Source organism: Ascaphus truei, chromosome 3 (genome assembly GCF_040206685.1).
Source record: "Ascaphus truei isolate aAscTru1 chromosome 3, aAscTru1.hap1, whole genome shotgun sequence".
Taxonomy (NCBI): domain Eukaryota; kingdom Metazoa; phylum Chordata; class Amphibia; order Anura; family Ascaphidae; genus Ascaphus; species Ascaphus truei.
The window spans coordinates 232103330-232127180 of record NC_134485.1 but is presented as its reverse complement, the minus strand read 5'-3'; the positions used below and the strand labels follow the sequence as shown (position 1 = coordinate 232127180).

The window sequence follows — 23851 nt, the reverse complement described above, 5'->3', positions numbered from 1 at the left end:
TCCGCAAGCCAATGTTACGTATCTAGGGCCAGAGGCTGAATCCCCTATGACTTCACTTTCTGAGGCAAACTTCTCTTTCTCTGCTTCTCAGGCACAGCCTGACTTAACCCTTGCTTGTTCACTGCCTCTAAGTTCACCAGCAGGCTTTGCCCCTTATGCCCCTCCTGAGGTTCAAGTAGATGAGCCCGTGGAGGTACATTCCTGTCCCTCTCCTATCCCCGTTAGGGCTCCTACCGCGGGGTTCCCTGAGGATGTTTCTGAAATACAGGCCCCTTTAAAAGGAGATTCTCAGGAACCTGCTTTAGCCAAAAACCAGTATGCAGGTTCTCCTTTCTCTGACCTCCCGGCACTGTTTGCATTAATTCCAGCCAGTCCTCAATCTGTAGGGTTAAAATCGGACCTTGTACACTATGCCTCTCCTGAGGTTCAAGTTGTTAAGCCCCTGAAGTGTTTTCTGAAACACTGCTCCCACCTAAAAGTGAGGTTCATGTATCTGTTTCAGCCATTAGCCTGCACACAGATTTACCCCTCACAGAATATTTCATTTCTTGTCCCGTTATTCAGAGGGGTGAATAGAAACTGCCCTCCCGCAGTGGGGACTTGGAGTACGGCAAGGGTTACTTCAGATAAGGCATCAGAGTCCGCACACAGTCCCTGCTTTGAATTGTAAACCAAAAAGTGCTGTGCTGTGTTCAAAGATCTCCTGCATGATCCTGTATTCCGGACATGGCGACTAGGATCCTATATGCTGCATTGCACATGGTCAGTGGTGTTGCTGATTTGGGCTGTTGTACATGTGAGTTTTGTTGTTATATATGTGTGAATAAATGCACTTTTATCCACTATTGAACACATCTCATATACATCTTATTGGGATCACGTGGGTGTGAGCTGTGTCTGGCACCTGGAGGAATATCATTACTGAAGGGATAGAGATCTCTGGATCCACTTTAAAGGAATAGAAACTCCTCGTTGTGTATGTACTTACACATGCCTGTGTGAGTATTGTGATATTATTAGCATTATTCACTTTAAACCTCCCCTGGTTGCTATATTGCGAAATTATTTCGTCTAATCTTTTGCTCCCTACACATTGTGTATATGTTATTGGGAGGATCCGAGGACCATCTGGACAAGGATTTCTATAGAAAAGTCAAAAGCAAAGACAAGTAAAGACAAAGACAAGACAAGAAAAGCAAAGATACCTCTGTTGTGTATTTACTTACACATGGCCGTGTGAGTAGTAAGATCATATATTTGTGCTATTTTCCCTACCCCCACTGGTCGAGATTGCATATATATTCTTATTTATCATTATTGACTATCTAATCCCTTGCTCCCCCTTTTATGTGTTTTTTTTTAATTGTAAACCCCTTTCCGCAGAACCTATCAGTGCTGTTGGACCCCCTAGTGTCCCTTCCCAAGTCACCACTTCAGAGATCCTCGTATCTGTTGCTGTTCCTTTAGTACAGACTGAACTCCCCAAGTCTGAACTCCCGTGTCCACATGCCTTTGTAAACCCCCTGTTCCCTCTCTCTGTATCTAAGAGTGCTCCGTTACCCCCTGAGTTAATCTTTACCACTACAAAAACTCCTGATGTAGAAGCAGGTTTTCCTTGCTCGGATTCTCTGGTGGTATCTGTTATGCCTACCCCCAATACTAAGACTACCGCCTTTAAAAGGGGTTCCCCTCATGCGCTTGTAATACCCAAAGTTGCTCGTGATTGAGTCTGAGACTCCAACCCCAAAGAGTCCCATAGAATCTAATGCTCTTCCTTCAGACTCACAAACACCCACTTCTGTGACTAGCAAACCCCTTACCAATGTCCCCACACTGTTAAGTATCTCTAGGTCAGATGTTACCCTGTTAAGTACCTTGGTCATTGGGCCCCATGCAGTGTTGGATAAACCTCCCGTTGCCTCTCTAGTTTCTGCCAGGAAGATTCCCCCAGGTCCTGACTTACTGATTATTACCCCCTGACCCCCACTTTAGAAACAAACACTATATCCTCTGATTCCATTGAAGAGTCTAATTCTGTTCCTGCCACTTCCCAATCACACACTTCAAAGTCAAGTACTATACCCTCTGATTTCATTGAAGAGTCGGATCCAGTTTCTGCTATTCCCCAGTCACCCACTTCAGAAACAAGCACCATGTCCTCCAATTTAATTGAAGAATTTGGTCAGTTTTCTGCTATTTCCCAACCACCCATGTCAGAGACAAGCACGATGTCCTTGGACCCCATGGAAACACCTAGTCTGGCCCCTGTGACTTCTCAAGTACCCTCGGCAGTGTCCAGTATACCGTCCTCGGACTCGGTGCTTTACCTAGTGTAACCAATGTTGCTGTTCAATCCTTCGGGTCAGGAACAAACGTTTTTTTCACTGATTATCCCGCAGCTTCTGTGATATCAAAGAATGACTTTAAGCTCCTCACTGCTGTGAACCGCATTTTTCTTCCTAACTCCCCTATAACTCCATGCTTAGCCTTAGAGTCTAGGATTCCGACTCCTCAGATAATACTGTCTCTTGCTGATTTTCCTACAGTATTCGAGGAATCCGCTACAGACTACATGTCCGCTACTACGATCTCAGGGTTTTCTCACTTGGAACTTTCGGTAATACCCGGTGTCACTTTAGTTTAAAAAAAAACAGTGTTCAAGATGGAGTTATATTTCACGCTGTTTCCCACAATAATTGGGGTACATAATACTGACTATCCTACTCCTGTCGCAAAACTAGGGTTACCTCTCAGGATGGTTTCTGTAGCTACAGATGCAAAGGATTCTGTGTTTTAAACAGTCATACTCCGCTTTGATTCTCCCACAGTATCATGTGAGACCTTAGAACCTGGGACCTCCTTTCCTAAGTCAAGTTCATGTTCTCTGTTTTCTTTCTTTTTGTTGGAGGTACCCAGCTTTGACCCCAAAACTTCTATTCCTACGGCTGATCCACCGCTCACCTTGCCTCCTGCTGTATCGGATAAGATCTGTCTTCTCACCTTTCAAACAGAGTCTTTATTCGCAGGTTTCTGTGCGGTGCCTGGAGTGCTCTCTCTGGATTGCATTTGGTCTTCCTCTAGGACTGAAATGCCCATACTGGACCTCTTTGCTTTGCCTGAGGCGTCCGCCCCTGATTTCGGTAGGTCCACTATGGGTATGGACATGCTGTCCCCTACTGCCTTCTTGATGCCTACTACGTCCTTCGCCAGGGCCATAACTTTGGATTTAATACTCCCTAAATGTCAGAGGCCAAAGGAGGCGGCCCACTCTTCGTCTGCCTGTACCACGGCCAAGAATTACATAAACATTGCTATCGGCTCTTTCAAATTGCTTGGGGGAACAAGCCTGGTTCGTATAAAAAATATTGCTTCAATATCTTGCATTCAACCCAATACCAATACCCTCGCTAACCACCGTCCGGAATTCCTTGGGAGCTAAAGACACTCGCAAGTTCCTACGTGCTGATTCCAGCAAAGTCATTGCTTGTCCTGAAGGCCTCTCTGCCATTCATGTCCAACAATCAGTGTTTTATGTTCCATACTCTTGGACTATTACCATACACCGGACACCTGGCTGCTGTCCTTCTGATGTCCCTGTTCTGGAGTCTCCTTTTCTTTCACACCTTTGGATTTCCAAGTCCCCTGGACCCGTTTCCCATGTACCGGGAATCGCAGTGCCTTGTTCCTGTTTCTTGTGACCTGCTGCTATTCTCCACGCAGAGGTCTGTGTTCCTGTTTCCTGCGACCAGCTGCTATTCTCCATGCAGCTTTTTCCCTCAGTGCTGCCTTGCGGTGTTCTTCAGCCAGCCTGCTGTCTCCTCCTTCTGAGACCGGCGTCATGGACCGTTCCCGCTCCTCTCGTTCTTATACTGAAGCAGAGCGCACCCATCTACCCGTTGTGAACTCCTGCCTGAACCACGACGATGCTGCCTTCTCCGATCCTGACCCTGGCTACCCCTCAGACTACGCTGCCTTCTCCAGCCCGGACCCCAGCTTGTTTGACCATGAACTTCGCACTCCGGAACTGGCTCTGAGGCCTAAGGTCGGTGATTATGCAACCCCCCCTCAGCCTAGCGGTCTGCTCCTGGCTTGTGGCGAGCACAAGCGTGACACAGAGTAATTCCCTTAAATATTAATTTCAACGGAGGTATGGAGCAACTTCAGCCAATAGAAAGGCCGCAAGTTGCAATGACCTATCCATATGTCCTGGACTCGGTCGCTTCACTCACCATAAAAAAAATTATACATTTGAAAGAAATAACATCCCCATATGACAGACAAAAAGCTTTTACAACAGGTTGGCATATGCAATACAGTATAGTGAGATATTTGTTCTATTTATGGAGAATATATTTATTTTCTTATAGTGTATGGTGTAGATACAGCAAAATATGGAAACACACTGGCGCATCTAGATGGTAATATTTAGTACTGGTAGATAGATTTGCATCACACTAAAGATCCATATAGGTTTGAAGAGATATGCACTGTGTAGACCCATAATGTATAGATCTCCCTATATCATTATATTATCAGGACTTAAAGCTGAGGTACCAAAAAGTAGGAGAGTGTAGAAATGTGCACCTATAGGGTTATCTGCCTCTAAAGTCAATACGGATAAAGGTTGGTATTATTGTTCCCTATATACCAGGATCCCCTTTAGCAAAGATGTGAATAGTATCAATATTGATAGTAGTATTACTAATAATCTTAATAATATTATGAATAAAGTGAATATAATAACAAATGTGCATCTAAAAAAGGTGCTATATATGTTTTTATGTGTATAATAAAGCAAAATATCACAGTGGTATATCCTTATATTGGTAAATAGTGATGTGAGGGCTACGGTGTGAGTATACTCATTAATGATAATAATAGAGGTGTTATAGTAAATATACCTTGATCTAGATTTAATTCTAATTATATTGGTTAGTGATAATGTGTACTTAAAATAAAATGGATCTATATTGTGTTGGATCCTGATGTGTACTCTCTGTCTTTCTTGGGTACATTTTACCACTGAGTAGTTTAGTGTGGTAGTATCGGGTATCTATAAGATATGCATTTTGCAATAATCACCTAAGATATATTACTATGTTCTTACACTATATATTATATATAACACCTATATATAACAGGTGTCTGCCTTGTCGTGGCTCGCAAGCTTACAACGCTCTGGCCAAAGGGTTAAACTAAATGATCAATTTTCAAGAGAATATATAAGTATTTTACTGTGTATTTTTGTCATATTGGATGTAGCATTGGGCTTCTCTGTCGCTTGTTGTATACATTTGCCACGCTCAATAGCTCTCCTTTTTGACACTTATATACATATATATTTTGTGGGGGCTCAGGGGTTCCCATAAAGAGCTTGCTAGGGTTTTGTGTGTTTTGTATCTCTGAGGTATGAAGGCAAGGCACTGACAAAGGGATGTAGAAAACGATCCAAGTATATGTATATCATATGTGGAGTTATATGTGCAATCGTATATACTATTAGTTGGTCACTCACCCACTCTGAATTTTAGGCTATAATTGGGCACACACCCCTCCCCACCTTTTTAACTTGGGAGGTTTTCCCATCTTTCTGTATGAACAGGACCTACTATGGTTGTTTCCCCTCATACAGAGGTAAAAGGAAAGGTTCACAGTGTAGTGTTAGGATCTGCAAATTTGGTTATACCTTACCGTTGGTATGCAGGCTTATGACACTTTGGCCAAAGGGTTTAACGAAATAACCAAGAAAATATTATTATTTAAGTATTTGACTTTATAGTTATTATCATATACAGTATGTTTTGTCAATTGGATGTAGCATTGGGCACCCTTGTCTTTTCTTGTATAATTGGGCACAGTCAGTTGGACCAATATCCCTGTATATTTTGAGCCTATATTCAGTATATGACCTTACATATGTATGCATACATCCACATAGCCACATATGCATTGTGTCCTGAATATAATATCAGACAGATTCAGAATATCCTGATATATACTAGATTACTATCTTATCTGGTACAGGCACCTTAGATCCCATACGCAGCTCTGGGCTGCCACCCCCAGGAGGATTTTAAACATCACATCATTGTAGATATATTCACTATCTTGTAATAGTTTATTTGGATGTTAATAAAATGTTATTGTTTTCTACATGTGGTCCATCTTGCGGACCTCGCTAGAAAGTCTTTAAGTTAGTAGTTCATCCAGAGCATACTTACCTACAATGGAAGAGATATTGGTATCTCCCGGACTTACATGGTCCTTTCCTTTCTATCCTTCAATGACTGACTGGATGTCTTAGGGCTTTTTTGATCCCTCTTGGGCTAGCCAAATAAAGTGTCCAACATTTCGGCTGTCATAGCAGCCTTTGTCAAGGAGTGCCATAACGGCAACAGCCGGAGATTATAAAGGTCTCAGCAGTCCTCTCTCCCCTTATAGACAGGCTAGGAAAAGAAGATTTCTGAAAAGCAGCCCGTGAAATAGGGGTTGTCAATGCTTGTACAGTATATTATTGTTTTGTTTATAGAGTGGCCTGGTATACCTGACACCTATGCACAATATCTCTGCACCCGCTGGAGTATATGATGTTAAACACATAATCAGTAGGCGGATTAATGTGCATATAGTAGATTATATGGACAACAGGAAAAGGACTGCACCCAAAAAATTGTATGACATTTTGAAAAAGCCTAGAATACAAAACAAGGGTGCTCAGGCATACAGAGTGGGTCTGGCTAAACCACTCGTGATTGTATAGGAACAGAAGAGCTTGCGGCACACTAATAAATCAGCACAAATCTTGCTGCAAAAAAATAAGCTTACTGAAAGGAACAGGTAATGTTTTAGGGCAGCAACCTTTCGTCACTGGGTGTTGATCTGTTGAAAAGGCTACTGTCCTGAAACATTACCTGTTCCTTATAGTACAGTAGATGAACAATTTGTATAATATAGTAGATGTATGGTAGATTTAGCCAATATGCACAAGAGGGATAAGTTTAATGCGCACATTTTTCATGCAGACTAACGCAAAAAGAGCATTAAATAAAGGTACTGTATTGTCAGTCCCTTAGTTTGATTTAAAGTGAGGTTTTGGTTTCTTTTTTTTAATGAAATCAAATTGCATCAAAACGTAGATTAAAACAAACATTATTAACATTTTCTTAAGAATTGCCCCCAGAAGAGCTTTTCTTTGACAGTTGTGATCTTTTTATTTCCAGGTCATGCAGGGATGAGCAATTCTTTTGGAATGCCCTTGTACCATCAACATCATTATGGATTCACAATAGCACCATAATCTGCAGTTTAAACTTTGCTGAATAAAGTAATCCATACCGGACATTAATGTCAAAATGTATTACATCACTTGTACTCATTTTCCCACTACTCATTGATTTAGGATTTCTACTTTATCTCACTCGTATTACATCTGCTTGCTAACTGCTACTGTAGATGAGGATAAACGTTATAAACTATGTTTTATAGAAGCTACATCCTATCCTCTCAATTTGTGCAAAATGCCGTACAACTGACAAACAGTTAAGAACTCTAATTAAAATTGGCTAATGTATGATTCAATTAAAACTATAGGATAATAATCAAAAAAATGTTGGTGAGAAAATAGATACAGTATTATGAAAGTGAAAGGGATAATTTAGTAGTTTGTTATTTATGACCCCATGCTGAATTAATAATCTATTTTAATATTTATGTTTTTAATTAGCATCCATTCACTGCCAGCAACATATTGCCAAGTATTGCAGATAGTTTTGGCAGTGAAGGGGCAAACTAGCTCCGTATAACCTGTACAAGGAAGGCGGTGTTATCGGACATGTTTTGCTTCCTACATGTGACCTCATAACAGCCAAATATCTAGGATCACAACACAAATATGTGATTTTTATCAAGTACACAACAGCTGCAGTGCGGAGATGTTGGTTGATAAAAACACTTTAAATAGTCTTTATGATTTACTGCTATAATACAGGGCCAGCAGGACTTTTCCGGAGCTTGGTGCAGGGGCTATTGCGGGGCCTCATACCTTGTCCAGCACGGACTCTCCTCCTCAGACGACGCAGCATCATGAGAAAGTGCATTTTTGAGCGCTGGTACGCTATTTGATATTAGAGATATTCTTAGCAAAAACACTGCCCACCTATTGATTCAAGTGAAGTAAAAAAATGAGGAATAAACCTCAAAAAAAGCCGATGCTCTGTCAATAGCAATAATGCAATAAAGATATCATGCAGCAAATGTCTCTGATTCCCTCGATTGTGTCAGCGTGTGAGGGGAGTTTGTTGAATAAGTACTATGTCTTCGGTGTGTTAGAAATGGATTCAGCCAGGGTGGGGGGTTAATAAGCTTGTAACAATCCAAATAAAAAGAAATATCACTGCAGTGTGTCTGCAAGATACTTACAGTGTCCTCAAATAGCTTCTCTTACCGCACCCTGTGTCCCACACCATACATCAGCTGGCCGGTAAAGTCTTTGATAAAGTCTCCTTTGAGACGAAACACGTTAGAGCTGTACACTCTCTGTATGCCTTTCCGTTTTTTGCATGAATAAATAATATTTTTTACTTATACTGCGCTTGGTTGATTCCAGAGCTCGGTGAGCAGTGACCACCATTTCTACCATTTTTTCTCTATTGATTAATGTGGACAATGTTTTGCCAAGACAGTGCTATATTGCATGACGTTGTTATATATTATTTGTATGATCTGGCTAGGGTTATGTCGGTGGCCACTGACCAGTTGCCATCTATTCTTAATACTACCTTAATACTGCTGTTGTGTGGTTTTGTCTAGTTTGAGTCATTGATAAGTTTACTTTTGTTTGTTTCTGTGACTTTTACTGCAACCCGGGTGGCATTTAAATTGAAACTCTGGACACTTGTGTTTTGGGTATGTTAGGACTAGAACACAGTCACAAACAAGGTTCCAGAAAGTAGGAGCAGCATTAACTGTGGCTTTAAGTATTTTCAAGTACAGGCAGTCCTCGGTTATCCAACACAATGCGTTACACAAAATGACGTTAGATAGCGAAACGTCTTAAAGCAAAACACATTTTCCCATAGGAACACTGTTTAAATGAAAGGTTCCGTTCCTGAAGGCATTTTTAATGCTAAAATACACAAAATATTTTACTCAGGCAATAAGATATGCAGCACACAAATACATTATATAGTGTATATACTGTATTATATATATATATATATATATATATATAACATATTATATAATGTAATTTAATAAAATAATATATTATATAGTATAATATCATATTATATTATATGATATATATATTATATACACATAAACAACTTTGCAAAGCGTCGTAAGAGCGTTGGATAAGCCGTTTTGGCGTTGTAAAAATGAATATAGGTATGCATTGCATAGCGTTGGATAAGCCATTCGTTGTAAAGCGAAGCGTTGTAAAACGAGGCCTGCCTGTAGTAAGCTCCACTCCAGCCCTCTCAGGCACTGATGAGTTTGTCAATTGAATCTGCTATTGAGTTGCTTACAAGTAAATAATAATATTATGGCAAACATGTATATATACTCGAGTCCTTACCTGCGGTGGCATCTCCCGGCATTCTTCTCCTTCCCAGCAAATTTCAGTGTTTCCCCTGCAGCTCCTTTCAAAATAGCCACGCGGCGTCATTTGACATTTATATAATATATTATTATACCACACCATGCAGGAATTGAGCCGTTGATCGGGTTATCCTCTTTAAACAACCCTATGGTTGTTTGTAAGGTGTATTCTAATTGGGCAATTTTAATCGGAGAATTGCACTATAATATGAAGTATCAGGGGTTCAATTCCCGCATGGTGTAGTATAATTTATATGCAGCGGTGTTTCCCCCACCCTGCGAGATTCCCATGCTACCAGGTGTGTATTGGTGCTAAGTACCTGCTGGCTCACATAAGGTCTGAGATCCCGCTGATGTTGTTGGGGAAACAGGACAGGCTTTAGGGGTGATAGCTGGTTCCCCTTCATTCAGGTATCAGTGCCTCTATCTGCCGCAGGCTCCAGAAGTGCTGCGGAAGAACTCTCTCATACTCCCCCCGATAGACTGAACATTCAGGCAGGAGTATATTTGGTAACAGGAATAGTCTTTATTCTCTGCAGCATACAACAGCAAATCTGGATACACTGCACACTAGGCCCCCAGCCTCAGGATGATCCCTGGACTCAACCCTAAGTCATGGGCCCCAGATTTCAGTCCTAGCTCTTCCCCTACTCCCTGATGGAGTAGGGGGTATGGTTATCACCCACTCCCCTAGGGGAGGGGATAGTAGGTGACAGAACCCTGCACACCTCTTCTGTGAGACAAGTCTCTCTCAAGGGAGAGACAACTGAAACAATTTGGGTGTACAGCCCCTTAAGTACCGAGGGGGAGGGTCCAAGGTCTGAGCCTCTTATTGGGTAGAACACAGGCCTTAGCCCGCCTCCCCCCTTGTCACTCAAGGGAGCTTCTTGCTTGTGGGGAAACCCCTAGATTGGGCCTAACACTGCCTGCACTGATGCCAGGGTTTACATTTCAAGCAGGGTAGAGTAGTAGCCAAGCCAGGCATGGCTACATATACATTATTACAGCTTAATGCCATTATAGCGCGGTCCTCGGGGGCCACCCGCGACCATCGCGTTATAAACGGGGTCGCAAAAAAAATGCCGCCGAATTATTATTTTTTGTGTGGTGGTGGTATTGTGTCCGCCATAAGGGGAAAGCTGAGAACTCTCCCAGTGTTCCCAGACCCGGTGGGGCAGCGGCAACAGCACACAGCACTTACCCGGCATCTGGCAGCTCTTCTCCCTGTCTCTGCTTCCTGCTTCTGCTTCCGTCTTAAAGAGACAGTGTGTCTCTGTGTGTGTGTGTGTGTGTGTGTGTGTGTGTGTGTGTGTGTGTGTGTGTGTGTGTGTGTGTGTGTATTTGACTGTGTGAGACTGTGTGTGTGTGTGTGTGTGTGTGTCAGTGTGTCAGTGTGTGTGTTTGCAGTGTGCTGTGTGTGTGCAGTGTGCTGTGAGTGTGTGCAGTGTGCTGTGAGTATGTGCAGTGAATGTATGCAGTGTGCTGTGAGTGTGTGCAGTGTGCTGTGAGTGTATGCAGTGTGCAGTAAGTGTGTGCAGTGTGTGTGTTAAATTCGGGGTCCAAGCTCAAACCGCGTTATAAGCAGATCAGTGTTATAGCGGATCGCGCTATAACAGGGTTGAGCTGTATATATAATTTATATAATACACCATGCAGGAATTGAACCCTTGATCGTTTCATAACCCTATGGTTGTTTGGATTGTATATTCATCAAACACCCTGTGCTGTGGTGTAGAAGTTAGAGAATTACACTAGCATATGAAGCATATGGGGTTCACTTCCCGCATGGTGTATTATATAAAGTATATGAAAAGGGCCATGGGATACTGGGAAGACACAGGAGCTGCTGCGGAGCGGCAAAGTTCTCCTCATGTTGCTGCCATGCACTGCACTGGAGCCCCCGGAAGAGGAATCCCGACACTCATGGCAGGGAGATGGACGTCTGTTGGCTGAGTAACAGGTATTATCCGATGTTGTAGGCTACAGGACTACTGAGGTTTACTTAGGAACAAGTCCTAATTACAAAGTGGTGGAGGTGCTTTGACAGAACTATTTTGGGCTGTTAACGGTGCAGCAATATGTGAAGGTGCGGTAATGATACAGAAGTCCTGTGGATCAATACCAGGAAAGTAGAGAAGCTGTATGTTAGGATTGTGGTGCAGTTTTTTCAGCACAATTGGTGATTTCCTTTTTGCTTTTGCAGGCAAAAAAAAATGGTGGGACTGGGAGCGGGGCTAGGTGGTGAGTAGCTTTTTTAATTTGGCGAGTAGCTTTTCAGGGTAATTTGTCAAGCCCTGTGTGTGTGTGAGTGTGTGTGTGTGTGTGTGTGTGTGTGTGTATATATATATATATATATATATATATATATATATATATATAAAGATCACTTGTGAGCACATTCACATGTTTTACGCAGGTCTGCAACCCTGCCTTTCACAGCTTTAAAAGCACAGCATAGGAATCAGATGATACTGATGATACCCATTAGGGTTGAAACATGTCTGAATGGTTTCTCTGGCTTTGCATCTGATTCCCATGCTGTGCTTTTAAAGCTGTGTTAACAGCGAGCATTAGCTTATATGGGCTCCATTTAACAATGGATTTTCAGACAAAAGGTGACACATTGGGCCTCATTCAGAGAGAGTTCATAAAAAAATTCGCCAAGGAATTTAAAGTGGCGTTTTTTTGGGCGTTGCTATCACGATATTCAGAAAGGCTCGAATACCAGTGATAGCAAAATTCTCAAAACTAGCGAGTTGCTGCCAGCGAGAGCATCAACCCTCTGAAAAGTCAAAAGCCGGCGATTCATTTCTGCTGCAGAGAGAGTGGCTCTGAGAGAGCCGCCTCTCCCAGCTGAAATGTCGCACGAAAAATATTTATTTAAATATATATTTCTTTAATAGTGTAGAGGTGCAGGGGGTCTCCGGAGCTGAACCACGTTGGTTTTATGTCCGGGGACACCCTGCTTCCCGAGATACAGACCTCTTATATGGGGTGCCGGTATCTCCTATGCAAGGAAATGTCCCGGTCAAAAATTAAAGTCGGAACATGGTTTTAACAGCCAATCAGGTGGCTGTTACCCATTTTGAGGCTAAATGTGACGTCACAAGCCCTATTTAAGGCCGTGATGCCTCATTTGAGCCCAAGAAGCCAACGAGACAGCATCGGCTGGGATTTAACATGGGTTTTTATGGATTGACAGATGAAGAAAGAAGATAAAGAAGAACAAGAAATGGTTACAGATGAAGATAGAAGACGGTGAGTAAAGAAAGAAAAAAGAAGATTGGGGTACCTGAGCAGGATCTTGATGGCGGATGGCATTGGATGCTATTGGAGGCATTCAAGGTACGTGAGCTTCCTGTTACCCCGGGAGTCGGAGGGCCACCGCTTCTAATGGTAAGTAAGATATTCAATGTTTGTAAATGTCTCTTTTTACAGGTTTATTTTTTGGATGTGTTTTTTAAATTTTGGGGGGAGGCACATTGACTGATAATATATTAATCTGTACCTCTTTAGGGTACAGATTAATACATTATTATGCCAATATTTGGGGGGCATTTCTCGCTTGTTAATGATGTGGATGTGATTGTTTGTTTATGGTTAATGTAAGAAAAGGTTTGCGATTGGTATTCGTTTGTACTTAATGTTATATTATGTTAGCTAATGTATTTTATGGATACTTCAGAGATTGTTTTAATTGATTTATTTGTCTTTTAATGGTTACAATAATTAATGTTGGATTAATTCATTGTTTACATTGGTTAGTGTTACTATTCATTTTGAGTTGTTTTCCGAATTAATTGTTTTGATTGGATAATGGTTTAATTAATTCAATGTTGATTTTGCTATTGATTATATTGATTGAATTAGCTGGCTACTGTTTGTATTTAGTGAAGTGTGTTTTTTGGTAGTTTAGTTGGCTTTTATTATTGTGTGTCTTATGTATTACTGTATTTTTATTAGGGTGCCCATTGAGTGCTATTGAGGCTTATCATGCCCATATTATTATTATATGGGTATGATGTACCACTATACTACTCAATGGGTATAGGGTGGGTATAGTCAGTCTGGGGTGGGTGCTTAGGCCTGACGGGTGGGTATTAGCCCTAAGGATGGGTGTTTAGACCTTGCGGGTGGGTAGCGGTTGGGTTAACCCCTTAATTACCTTAGCGGTATTAACCCCTTCATTGCCTTAGCGGTTAGCCGCTAAGGTAATGAAGTTGCTGTACATGCATGTTTCCTGCCTCGGATGCATGCCGGGGTGGTCCGGAGCTTCTATTAATGGCTATCAGCTCCGGAGACCCCCGGCATCAATCCGAGGCAGGAAAGCGGCCTTATTTTTTCTAAGTCCCGACCCATCGCAGCTCATCGACCCATCTCCCCACCAATTGACCAACAATTATGTGGTGAATTGAATTTGGAGAGAAAATCCTTTTTTAGGGCTGCGATGGGCTGCGATAGGCCACGACAGCCGACTTGCGGGTCTCTGAATCGCGCGAGTTTATCAACCATCCGAAAATGGTCGATAAGGGGCTGATCGCTGCTCAGTCAGCGAATTTCGGATGGAGATAAAATTTTGCGTCGATACAGGCCGTTATCGAGCACTTATCGAGGCTATCTGAATACGAGTGCCCATTGTGGGCGATAAGTGCTTGATAAGGGCCTTATCGAGGCTTTCTGAATAAGGCCCATTGTGTGCTCATTTGCATGTAATTCCCAGAATCCCTTGCTGCAGTGAAAGCACTGCATGCTGGGGATAATGATGAAAGGCAGGGTTGCAGACCTGCCTAAGACATGTGAATGTGCTCACAAGTGATCTTTTAATTTGCTGTATGCAATACGGTGGAGGTTTCGTGTTGCCTTTTTCACCCACCATAACTTAAAACATGGTTGATATATATAGACATAACATAAAACGTATATATATAAAGCCTTGGTCCCCCTGGTCCCCCGTTTGTCCCCTTACCTTCAGATATGCAGCGGAGGCTGGGGTGAGTGCGGGGATGTCTCTCTCTCATATCTCTCTCTCTCTCATATCTCTCTCTCTCATATCTCTCTCTCTCATATCTCTCTCTTTCTCTGTGTCTCTCTCTGTGTGTGTGTGTGTGTGTGTGTGTGTGTGTGTGTGTGTGTGTGTGTGTGTGTGTGTGTGTGTGTGTGTGTGTGTGTGTGTGTGTGTGTGTGTGTGTGTCTGTGTGTGTGTGTCTGTGTGTGTGTGTGTCTGTGTGTGTGTGTGTGTGTGTGTGTGTGTGTGTGTGTGTGTGTGTGTCTGTGTGTGTGTGTGTCTGTGTGTGTGTGTGTGTGTGTGTGTGTGTCTCTGTCTCTCTCTCACACTCTGGATCTCTTATTTACCCTATATATCTTAACTGCCCTATACCTACACCAAAATAATCTATTTTCTTATTTTTTTTATATATTTTTATAAATTTCCTATACTGCTTTCTTCCAGATCTGACTCTCGAGCTTCACACGGGAGACATCGGAATCCCCCCCAACCCAGAAGACAGGCAAGGAACACCTCCCCTCCAATGTATAACATTGCGGGAATGAGGGCACCTGGACATTGAGGGACTGCGGATCAGGTAAGATCCCAGGCGGGATTGCTGCTTTAGATATTGTGACGCGGGGGCGTCCAGGCACTAGTTATGGGGTTCAGGAACATTTACACACACACACACGTAACAAGGACTAATTGTAGTATAATGTAATACAATAAATAAACTAAAGTCAAAAACGAATGTTCTTACTATGAATTTATTCTTTTTTTTTTTAAAGTGGGCCTGGGGGCGGGACTAGGGCGGGGTTGGGGGCGGGACTAGGGCGGGGTTGGGGGCGGGGTTGGCGGCGGGACAAGGTGGCGAGTAGATTTTTTTGTTGGGCGAGTAGATTTTTGGGTGATTTGTCGAACACTGTATATATATATATACATATATATATATATATATATGATACGAACCAATCCAAAGACCAGTAAAGAGACAGCAGACCGCACGGGGTTAATCCAAAAATCTATATTCACAACATGAAATACACGTAAGCCAACGTTTCGGTCCCACAGAGAGACCTTCCTCAGGGCCGTGCAACCCACAAGTGCAAGTGACCAAACATATATACCCTCACCCATAGTGCAATGCAAACAAAGGGAACCAATCACCAACATGATGTATTTCATGTTGTGAATATAGATTTTTGGATTAACCCCGTGCGGTCTGCTGTCTCTTTACTGGTCTTTGGATTGGTTCGTATCATACTTATTCTCTATGGGACTAGCATCTGCTATTACAACCTTTTCTACTACAGTGTGCTGACTGACCTTCATGTGTATATATATATATATATATATATATATATATATATATATATATATATATATATATATATATATTATATACACTGTGTATATATATATATATATATATATATATATATATATATATATACACATACACACACTTACATCCCTCACATTCAGGGACTATTTAACACCTTAAGTCATAAATCGCACACTACACAGTGGGGAGGGATGGGTTCTAGTCACATTCCAAGATCCACTGTTTTTGAGTAAACCACTTGCCTGCTTTATTCAATGTAACATCGCTGGAAGAAGAGATCAGTGTATCTCAAAAGCTCACACAAATAAAAGCATTTAATTAGCCACAGAACGGTATCGTCTATTCATTATATATATTTATAATGACCACATTCCTGTGAAAAACTTTGTTTAGTTTTCATTGGATTTGAAATTGGTGTAAAGCTTAAAATCTCAGTTCCCCACGTGGAGCTTCAGTAAGAGACCACAATATCTAAAACATCATGCCATACAGTGCATGCACAAATTATTTGGTCAGCTTTGTCTGGCTTATTTAACCATTTACATTTGTAAGCGGCTTAGACCACATTGGTTCTTTCTCCACAGTAGCAGCAAAAACCAGTTTTGCTAAAAAAAAATGTAACAAGATTTTATATTTTAACACTGCAAAACAACTTCGTTCTTTTTTACTCTGAGCTGCTGATGAGAGCTGCAACACAACTTTTTTGTATGATGTTCCTGACTCATGAGTTGTTTTTGATACCCAGCAGAATCAACACCATGGCTAATATGGGGTAAAATAATGTGTTTGTTATCACATAAGGAGCAATTAGATAAATGTGTGCAAACGTGATACATTAATTGTAAGCATCCTCATTGCTTTATTGCTTCCCATGTATTTTATTAAAGCAGTATTTTTCTTTTCTAATAATATCCATCAGTTCCGTTCCCTATGTTTGCTTTGTCTAACTAATCAATTGTCCCCAACACAACACCGTTATTGTCAATGATGGCATAGTAACCCAAATGGTTTCATAAACAAGCTTTATAGTTCTATAGATTACATATGGTATACTGCAAATGAGAGCTGACTTACTTCTGGCTACCGTAATATGCTGCTGCAATACACTTATGTAAAGTTGAAGTGTCAGCTGAGGTGCTGATCCAAGGAAAGCTTGAATGACTGAGGCCCGGCTGAAAGCAGATCTGTGGGTGTACAATTTCCCTTCTGTTTGACCCACTTCTTTCTCCACTTCTTCTGAACAGCCTCCCTTGGGCAGTTGTCTCTTTTTGGTGATGCTAACGTAAGGTTCTTCAACTCTACCACTTTTGCAATAAATGCAGAAGACTTCAATGCACCTGGAAAAGAATCAGACAACTATATTTAGTTCAATTAAGGCTGCATCATCTGTGAATGAGCCTCTTTATTGATTCTCTTTGTAGTGGTGGCATCTCTAGCTGTTGAAGTTCAGACAAGTACTGTAGCACCATCTTCCACATCTGGACAACCATGAGTTGTGAAGAGAAAGTACCTGATATATAATAAGCATAACACTTATTACTTACCCTAATCATGCTTTTTAACACTGTCCTTACAATGTTATCAGATGTAATGTATTCAGAATAGACATTCAATATTCATATGTTTGCATATGAATTTAAATAACTAGTTAAAGCAAAACATTCAGAGTTTAGGGATAACTAACTTAATATTTCTAAGTTGTGGCCTTGTTTTCACTGGGTTTTTTTCATTTATAAAATGTTTAACCAGTAAATAATACATTGAGAGTTACCTGTATGTATGTATGTACGTATGTCTTTATTTATATAGCGCTTCACATTAGTAATACACGTGACAATCATATAAATAACAAATAATACAAATAACAGATCATGGGAATAAGTGTTTCAGACATAAAAGTAAAATTTTGGAAGAGGAGTCCCTGCTACGGGGAGCTTACAATCTAATTGGTGAGGAGAACGTACAGAGACAGTAGGAGGGCATTCAGGTAAGTGCGTCTGTAGGGGGCTAAGCTTTATGTATCGTGTATAGTATTAGCCACGGTGTTACTCATATGCTTCTTTAAGCAAGTGTGTCTTAAGGTGGGTCTTAAAGGTGGATAGAGAGGGTGCTAGTTGGGAATTGAGGGGAAGGGCATTCCAGAGGTGTGGGGCAGAAAGTGAGAAAGGTGTAAGGCAGGATAGGGCTTTAGATACAAAGGGGGTAAAGAGATGGCATCCTTGAGTCGGGATGGTGCATAGAAAGAAATTAGGGCTGAGATGTAAGTAGGAGCAGAAGAGTGTAAAGCTTTAAAAGTGAGGAGGAGAATTGAGTGCGAGATGCGTGATTTGATAGGAAGCCAGGAGAATGACTTCAGCAGGGGGGACGCTGAGACAGATTTCGGAAATAGTAGAGTGATTCTGGCAGCAGCGTTTAGGACAGATTGTAGGGGATACAGGTGAGAGGCAGGAAGTCCGGACAGCAGGAGTTACAGTAATCGAGGTGGGAGAGAATGAGGCCTGAGTCAAAGTTTTAGCAGTCGAGCAACAGAGAAAAGGGCGTATCTTTGTTATATTGCGGTGCAACAAGCGACAGGTTTTAGATATGTTTTGAATGTGAGGGGCGAATGTGAGAGAGGAGTCGAGTGTGACCCCTAGGAAGCGTGCTTGGGTTACTGGGTGAATGATGATACTTCCAACACTAATGTGGAAGGAGGTAGTAGGTTTTGGAGGAAGTATAAGGAGCTCTGTTTTTGCCATGTTAAGTTTGTCGGCAGAGGGCCATCCAGGATGATATTCCAGAGAGACATTCAGAAACTTTGGTCTGTATAGCAGGTGTAAGGTCAGGAGTTGAGAGGTAAATTTGTGTGTCATCAGCATAGAGGTGATATTTAAACCCAAAAGATGTGATTAGGTCACCTAGAGAGAGTGTGTAAAGAGCAAAGAGAAGAGTCCAAGGACAGAGCCCTGGGGTACCCCCACAGAGAGATCAATAGAGAAGGAGGAGGTGTTAGCAAAAGAGACACTGAAAGTACGATGGGAGAGGTAAGAGGAGATAAAGCTTTTTTCAGAATACCAAGAGTATGGAGAATGTGAAGGAGAAGAGAGTGGTCCACGGTGTCAAATGCTGCAGAGAGGTCGATTAATATGAGCAGAGTGTAATGACCTCTGTCTTTGGCAGCATGGAGGTCATCAGTTGTTTTAGTGAGAGCTGTTTAAGTCGAGTGAGCAGTGCGTAAGCCAGATTGTAGAGGGTCTAGGAGAGAATAGGCGTTGAGAAAGTGTAGCAATCGAGAGAATACAAGACGTTCAAGGAGTTTAGAGGCAAAAGGCAGGAGGGAGACAGGTCGATAGTTAGAAGGACAGGTAGGGTCAAGCTTGCTGTTTTTGAGTAATGGTATAAATGTTGCATGTTTGAAGGAGGATGGAAAGGTTCCAGAGCAGAGGGAGGAGTTAAAAATGTGTGTGAGCGTAGGGATTATAGTAGGACCAAGAGGTTTTAGGAGATGGCAGGGAATGGGGTCAAGAGAGCAAGTGGTAGAGGGAGAAGAGGCGATCAACAGCGACACATCCTCCTCTGAGACAGTGGAAAAAGAGTCAAGGAAGGCAGGAGGAGAGTGAGGAAGAGGTGAAGGATGGGAGGAAGAAACAGAGGGGATGTTCTGACGTTTGGATTCCATCTTTTCCTTAAAATAGTCAGCAAAGTCCTGAGCAGAGATGGAGGAAGGAGAGGCAGCTGAGGGTGGTTTGAATAGAGTATCAAAGACAGAGTACAGTCGGCGTGGGTTAGACTTGTGCATGTTGATTAGTGAAGAAAAGTAGGCTTGTTTAGCTTGCAAGAGGGCAGAGTTGAAACAGGATAGCATAAATTTGTAGTGAAGGAAGTCTGCGAGAGTATGAGATTTCCTCCAGAGGCGTTCAGAGGAATGAGTGGAGGAACGCTGCATGCGCGTGTGGGAATATAGCCAGGGTCTAGGGTTAGAAGGGCAAGGGCGGCAGAGAGAAAGCGGGGCATTTAGATCAAGAGAGGAGGACAAGGCAGAGTTGTAGTTCCTGACCAGGTTGTCAGGGTCTGTAGCAGAGCTGAAAGAGGAGAGGGAGGAGCGTAAAGTGGACTCAAAGTAAGGTAAGTGAATAGAGAGCAGGTTTCTGCAGAACCGGGGGGTAGATGGAGGTGGAGAAGGGGAGAAGAGAGATATAGAGAATGAGATGAGGTGACTGTATATATATATATATATATATATATATATATATTATGTGACAAACGGCTTACTCCGGGGCTCCGCCGTCTGTCCGGGACTGTTAGAACACGGTCTTTTAGGGTAGGTTAAATGATGAGACGTCACGTACTGTTCCTTTAAACAGGCTATGCCTGGTTTATTCAGTCCCAGGCACTGAGACTGCCACAGTTTAAACAGAAAACAAAGCCAAACAAAAAGCTGCTCGTCTGAGCGATAACTTAAACTTAGATGTCCCTGACTCAGAGTTGGAAGTGGCTTGTCCACTTCCACCAACAAAATAAGTACCTTTGCAGTCTTTAGACAAACTAACAGAATGAATGAAGCGATTTGGGAAAGAGGCTTTCTCACCCCTCTGCAGTTCAGCAGCCTTCCAGGCTCTTGGGCGGGGCTCAGAGGAAACAGGAAACAGGTCTTATATACCTGAACTCTAATCAGCATGACAGGTGACAGAAAACAGGCAGCAGACAAACTGTGGAATGGAGTGCCTGTACCACGAGGCTGCCCTGTTCAGCTTAGACAGGACAGAAACTGTTCAGTATCCTGGGAGCCCTGTATATGGAGTTTATTACCAACCCCTGGTTTCTGTCACATATCCTCCCCCCCAGCTCAGACCTCGAGGGGTGAGCGACCATGGATATTAGGGAGTGCATCCTTGACAACCCGTCGGCATTGCCATGTTTGTGCCCCGACCTGTGTTCCACAGAAAATTTAAAGGGCTGTAGGCTTAGGAACCACCTGGTCACCCTAGCGTTCTTCTCCCTATTTTGACACATCCAGGTAAGGGGTGCATGATCTGTGACCAATCGGAACTTTCTCCCCAACAGATAATACTTGAGTGTCTCTACAGCCCACTTTATTGCGAGACACTCTTTCTCGACTATGGAGTAATTTTTCTCCTGGGGATTTAGTTTCCTACTTAAATAAAGGATGGGGTGCTCCTCCCCTTGAGACTCCTGGGAGAGTACCGCCCCCAGCCCTACCTCAGATGCGTCGGTTTGGACTACGAACTCTTTGGAGAAGTCAGGTGTGACCAACACTGGTTGGGCACAGAGAGCTTCTTTCAGGCTTCTAAAGGCCTGTTCGGCTTCGGGGGACCACTTTACCATTAGCGGTCCTCTTGCTTTTGTGAGGTCGGTTAGTGGGGTTGCCTTAGTTGCAAAATTGGGAATAAACCTCCTATAGTAGCCAATTAACCCCAAAAAGGTCCTTACTTGTTTTTTTGTGACTGGCCTTGGCCAATTTTGTATCGCCTCTACTTTGAGTGTTTGTGGTTTGAGTAACCCTCTACCAATAGAATACCCCAGATACTTGGCCTCCTCCAGACCAATAGTGCATTTAGCGGGGTTAGCAGTTAGTCCAGCAGACCGAACTGCGTCGAGCACAGCTTGGACCTTTGGAAGGTGGGACTGCCAATCTTCACTATGGATTACCACATCATCCAGGTAGGCGGCAGCGTACCGAACATGTGGTTTTAAAATTTTATCCATCATTCTTTGGAATGTGGCGGGAGCTCCATGTAAGCCAAAAGGCAGCACCTTATATTGAAAGAGGCCGTCTGGGGTTGAGAAGGCTGTTTTTTCTTTTGCCCTTTCTGTGAGGGGAACCTGCCAGTACCCTTTTGTTAGGTCTAGGGTTGTGAGATATCGGGCTTTGCCCAGTCTCTCTACAAGTTCATCCACCCTGGGCATAGGATAAGTATCAAATTTTGACACCGCGTTTAGTTTCCGGTAGTCATTACAAAACCTTGTTGTACCGTCTGGCTTTGGGACTAAAACTATAGGGCTGTTCCACCCACTTTGGGATTCCTCAATTACGCCTAGTTTTAGCATTTTTTTAACCTCTAAACTTATAGCCTCTCTCTTGGCCTCTGGGATTCGGTACGGTTTAAGGTTAACTCGGACCCCCGGTTCAGAGACTATGTCATGTTTAATTACGTTAGTTTTACCTGGCTGTGTAGAGAAGATTTCTTTGTTCCTTCTCACTAAACTCTGGACCTCTCGTTTCTGATGCACGGACAGTGTTTCAGCTATGCTAACCTCTGGGTCAGTTTCTTGATTCTCTGACGGACCTGGGGGTACTAGGGTTAACAAGACCTCTCTATCTTTCCAGGGCTTGAGTAGGTTTATATGGTAAATTTGCTCAGGTTTCCTCCTACCTGGCTGCCTTACCCTATAATTTACTTCTCCCACTCTTTCCAAGACCTCATATGGCCCATGCCATTTAGCAAGGAATTTACTCTCCACGGTGGGAACCAGAACTAGTACCCTATCACCTGGAAAAAAAATTCTGACCCTAGCACCCTTATTATACGTATTCCTTTGTGCTTCTTGAGCTTTCTCCATGTGTTCCCTCACTATGGGTAGGACTGCAGCAATGCGGTCCTGCATTTGGGCAACATGCTCTATTACACTTCTGTAAGGGGTAACCTCGTGTTCCCAAGTTTCTTTGGCTATATCCAGTAAGCCCCTTGGATGTCGGCCATACAATAGTTCAAACGGGGAGAAGCCTGTGGATGACTGGGGAACTTCCCTAATGGCAAATAACAGGTATGGTAACAAACAGTCCCAGTTTTTCCCATCCTTATCGACCGCCCGGCGTAACATGCTCTTTAAGGTTTTATTGAACCTTTCCACTAAACCATCTGTTTGTGGATGATAGACTGAGGTTCTGAGATGCTTGATTTTTAGGAGTTTACATAGCTCTTTTGTTACTTGGGACATAAATGGTGTTCCCTGGTCAGATAAGATCTCTTTAGGAATTCCGACCCGGGAAAACAGAAGTACTAACTCTTTTGCTATGTTTTTAGCAGAGGTGCTACGTAGGGGAACTGCCTCCGGATATCGGGTAGCATAATCTAATATTACCAATATATGCTGATGTCCCCTAGCAGACTTTATTAGGGGTCCTACTAGATCCATAGCAATCCGGTCAAATGGTACCTCTATTATGGGAAGGGGTACCAATGGGCTGCGGTATGCTTTGAACGGGGCGGTGATCTGACATTCTGGGCATGAGGAACAATAGTTTGTAATTTCTGCCAGAATCCCAGGCCAATAAAAGCTTCGGAGAACCTTTTCTTTTGTCTTTTCCACCCCTAGGTGTCCCCCCAATGGATGACTATGTGCGAGGTGTAATACTACGTTACGGAATGTCCGTGGTACCAACAATTGTTTAGTTGTAACTGATTTTCTTTTATCAACCCGATATACTAGGTCGTTCTCTACCTCGAAGTAGGGGTAAGCAAGTGACCTATCTGGTTGGCCATGAGTACTATTCTGGTCCCGTATATTTCCCCTTGCTACCGCTAATGTGGGGTCCTCCCACTGGGCCTTCTTAAAACTCCCAGGACTGACCTCTAGGTCAGCGAGGGTCTTATCCTGTACTGGGGTGGTAAGTGCCTGATCAACATCTTGATTTGGGGTATTCCCTACCAAAGTAGTGATGGGGAAGGGAATTTCACAGCACTCCTCCTTTTCCCCCTTCTTATTTGGGCCCTCGTCAACCTCCATTTCTGAAAAAGGGAAAGGATTTGTTTCTTCTAACACTTCGTTATGGTCTGCTATTGAACTCTGGGCGCTATTCTGAGCTGGGGACCACATTTTTAGAAAATGGGGAAAGTCGGTCCCTATTAACACATCATGTGCCAGTTTGGGTACAACACCCACCTTGAAATCTAAAGAACCAAATTCTGTTTCAAAAAAAA

At 42.7% G+C, this 23851-nt stretch overlaps 1 protein-coding gene across 1 annotated transcript in view; it reads right to left on the bottom strand.

The window, feature by feature from the left end:
- XK (X-linked Kx blood group antigen, Kell and VPS13A binding protein) overlaps positions 1 to 23851 on the bottom strand; it is a 59581-nt gene that overhangs the window by 18834 nt on the left and 16896 nt on the right. Inside the window, exon 2 of the mRNA XM_075590303.1 lies at positions 17004 to 17266. Within this exon, the coding sequence (XP_075446418.1) occupies positions 17004 to 17266 (263 nt within the window). The remainder of the gene's footprint in view (positions 1 to 17003; positions 17267 to 23851) is intronic.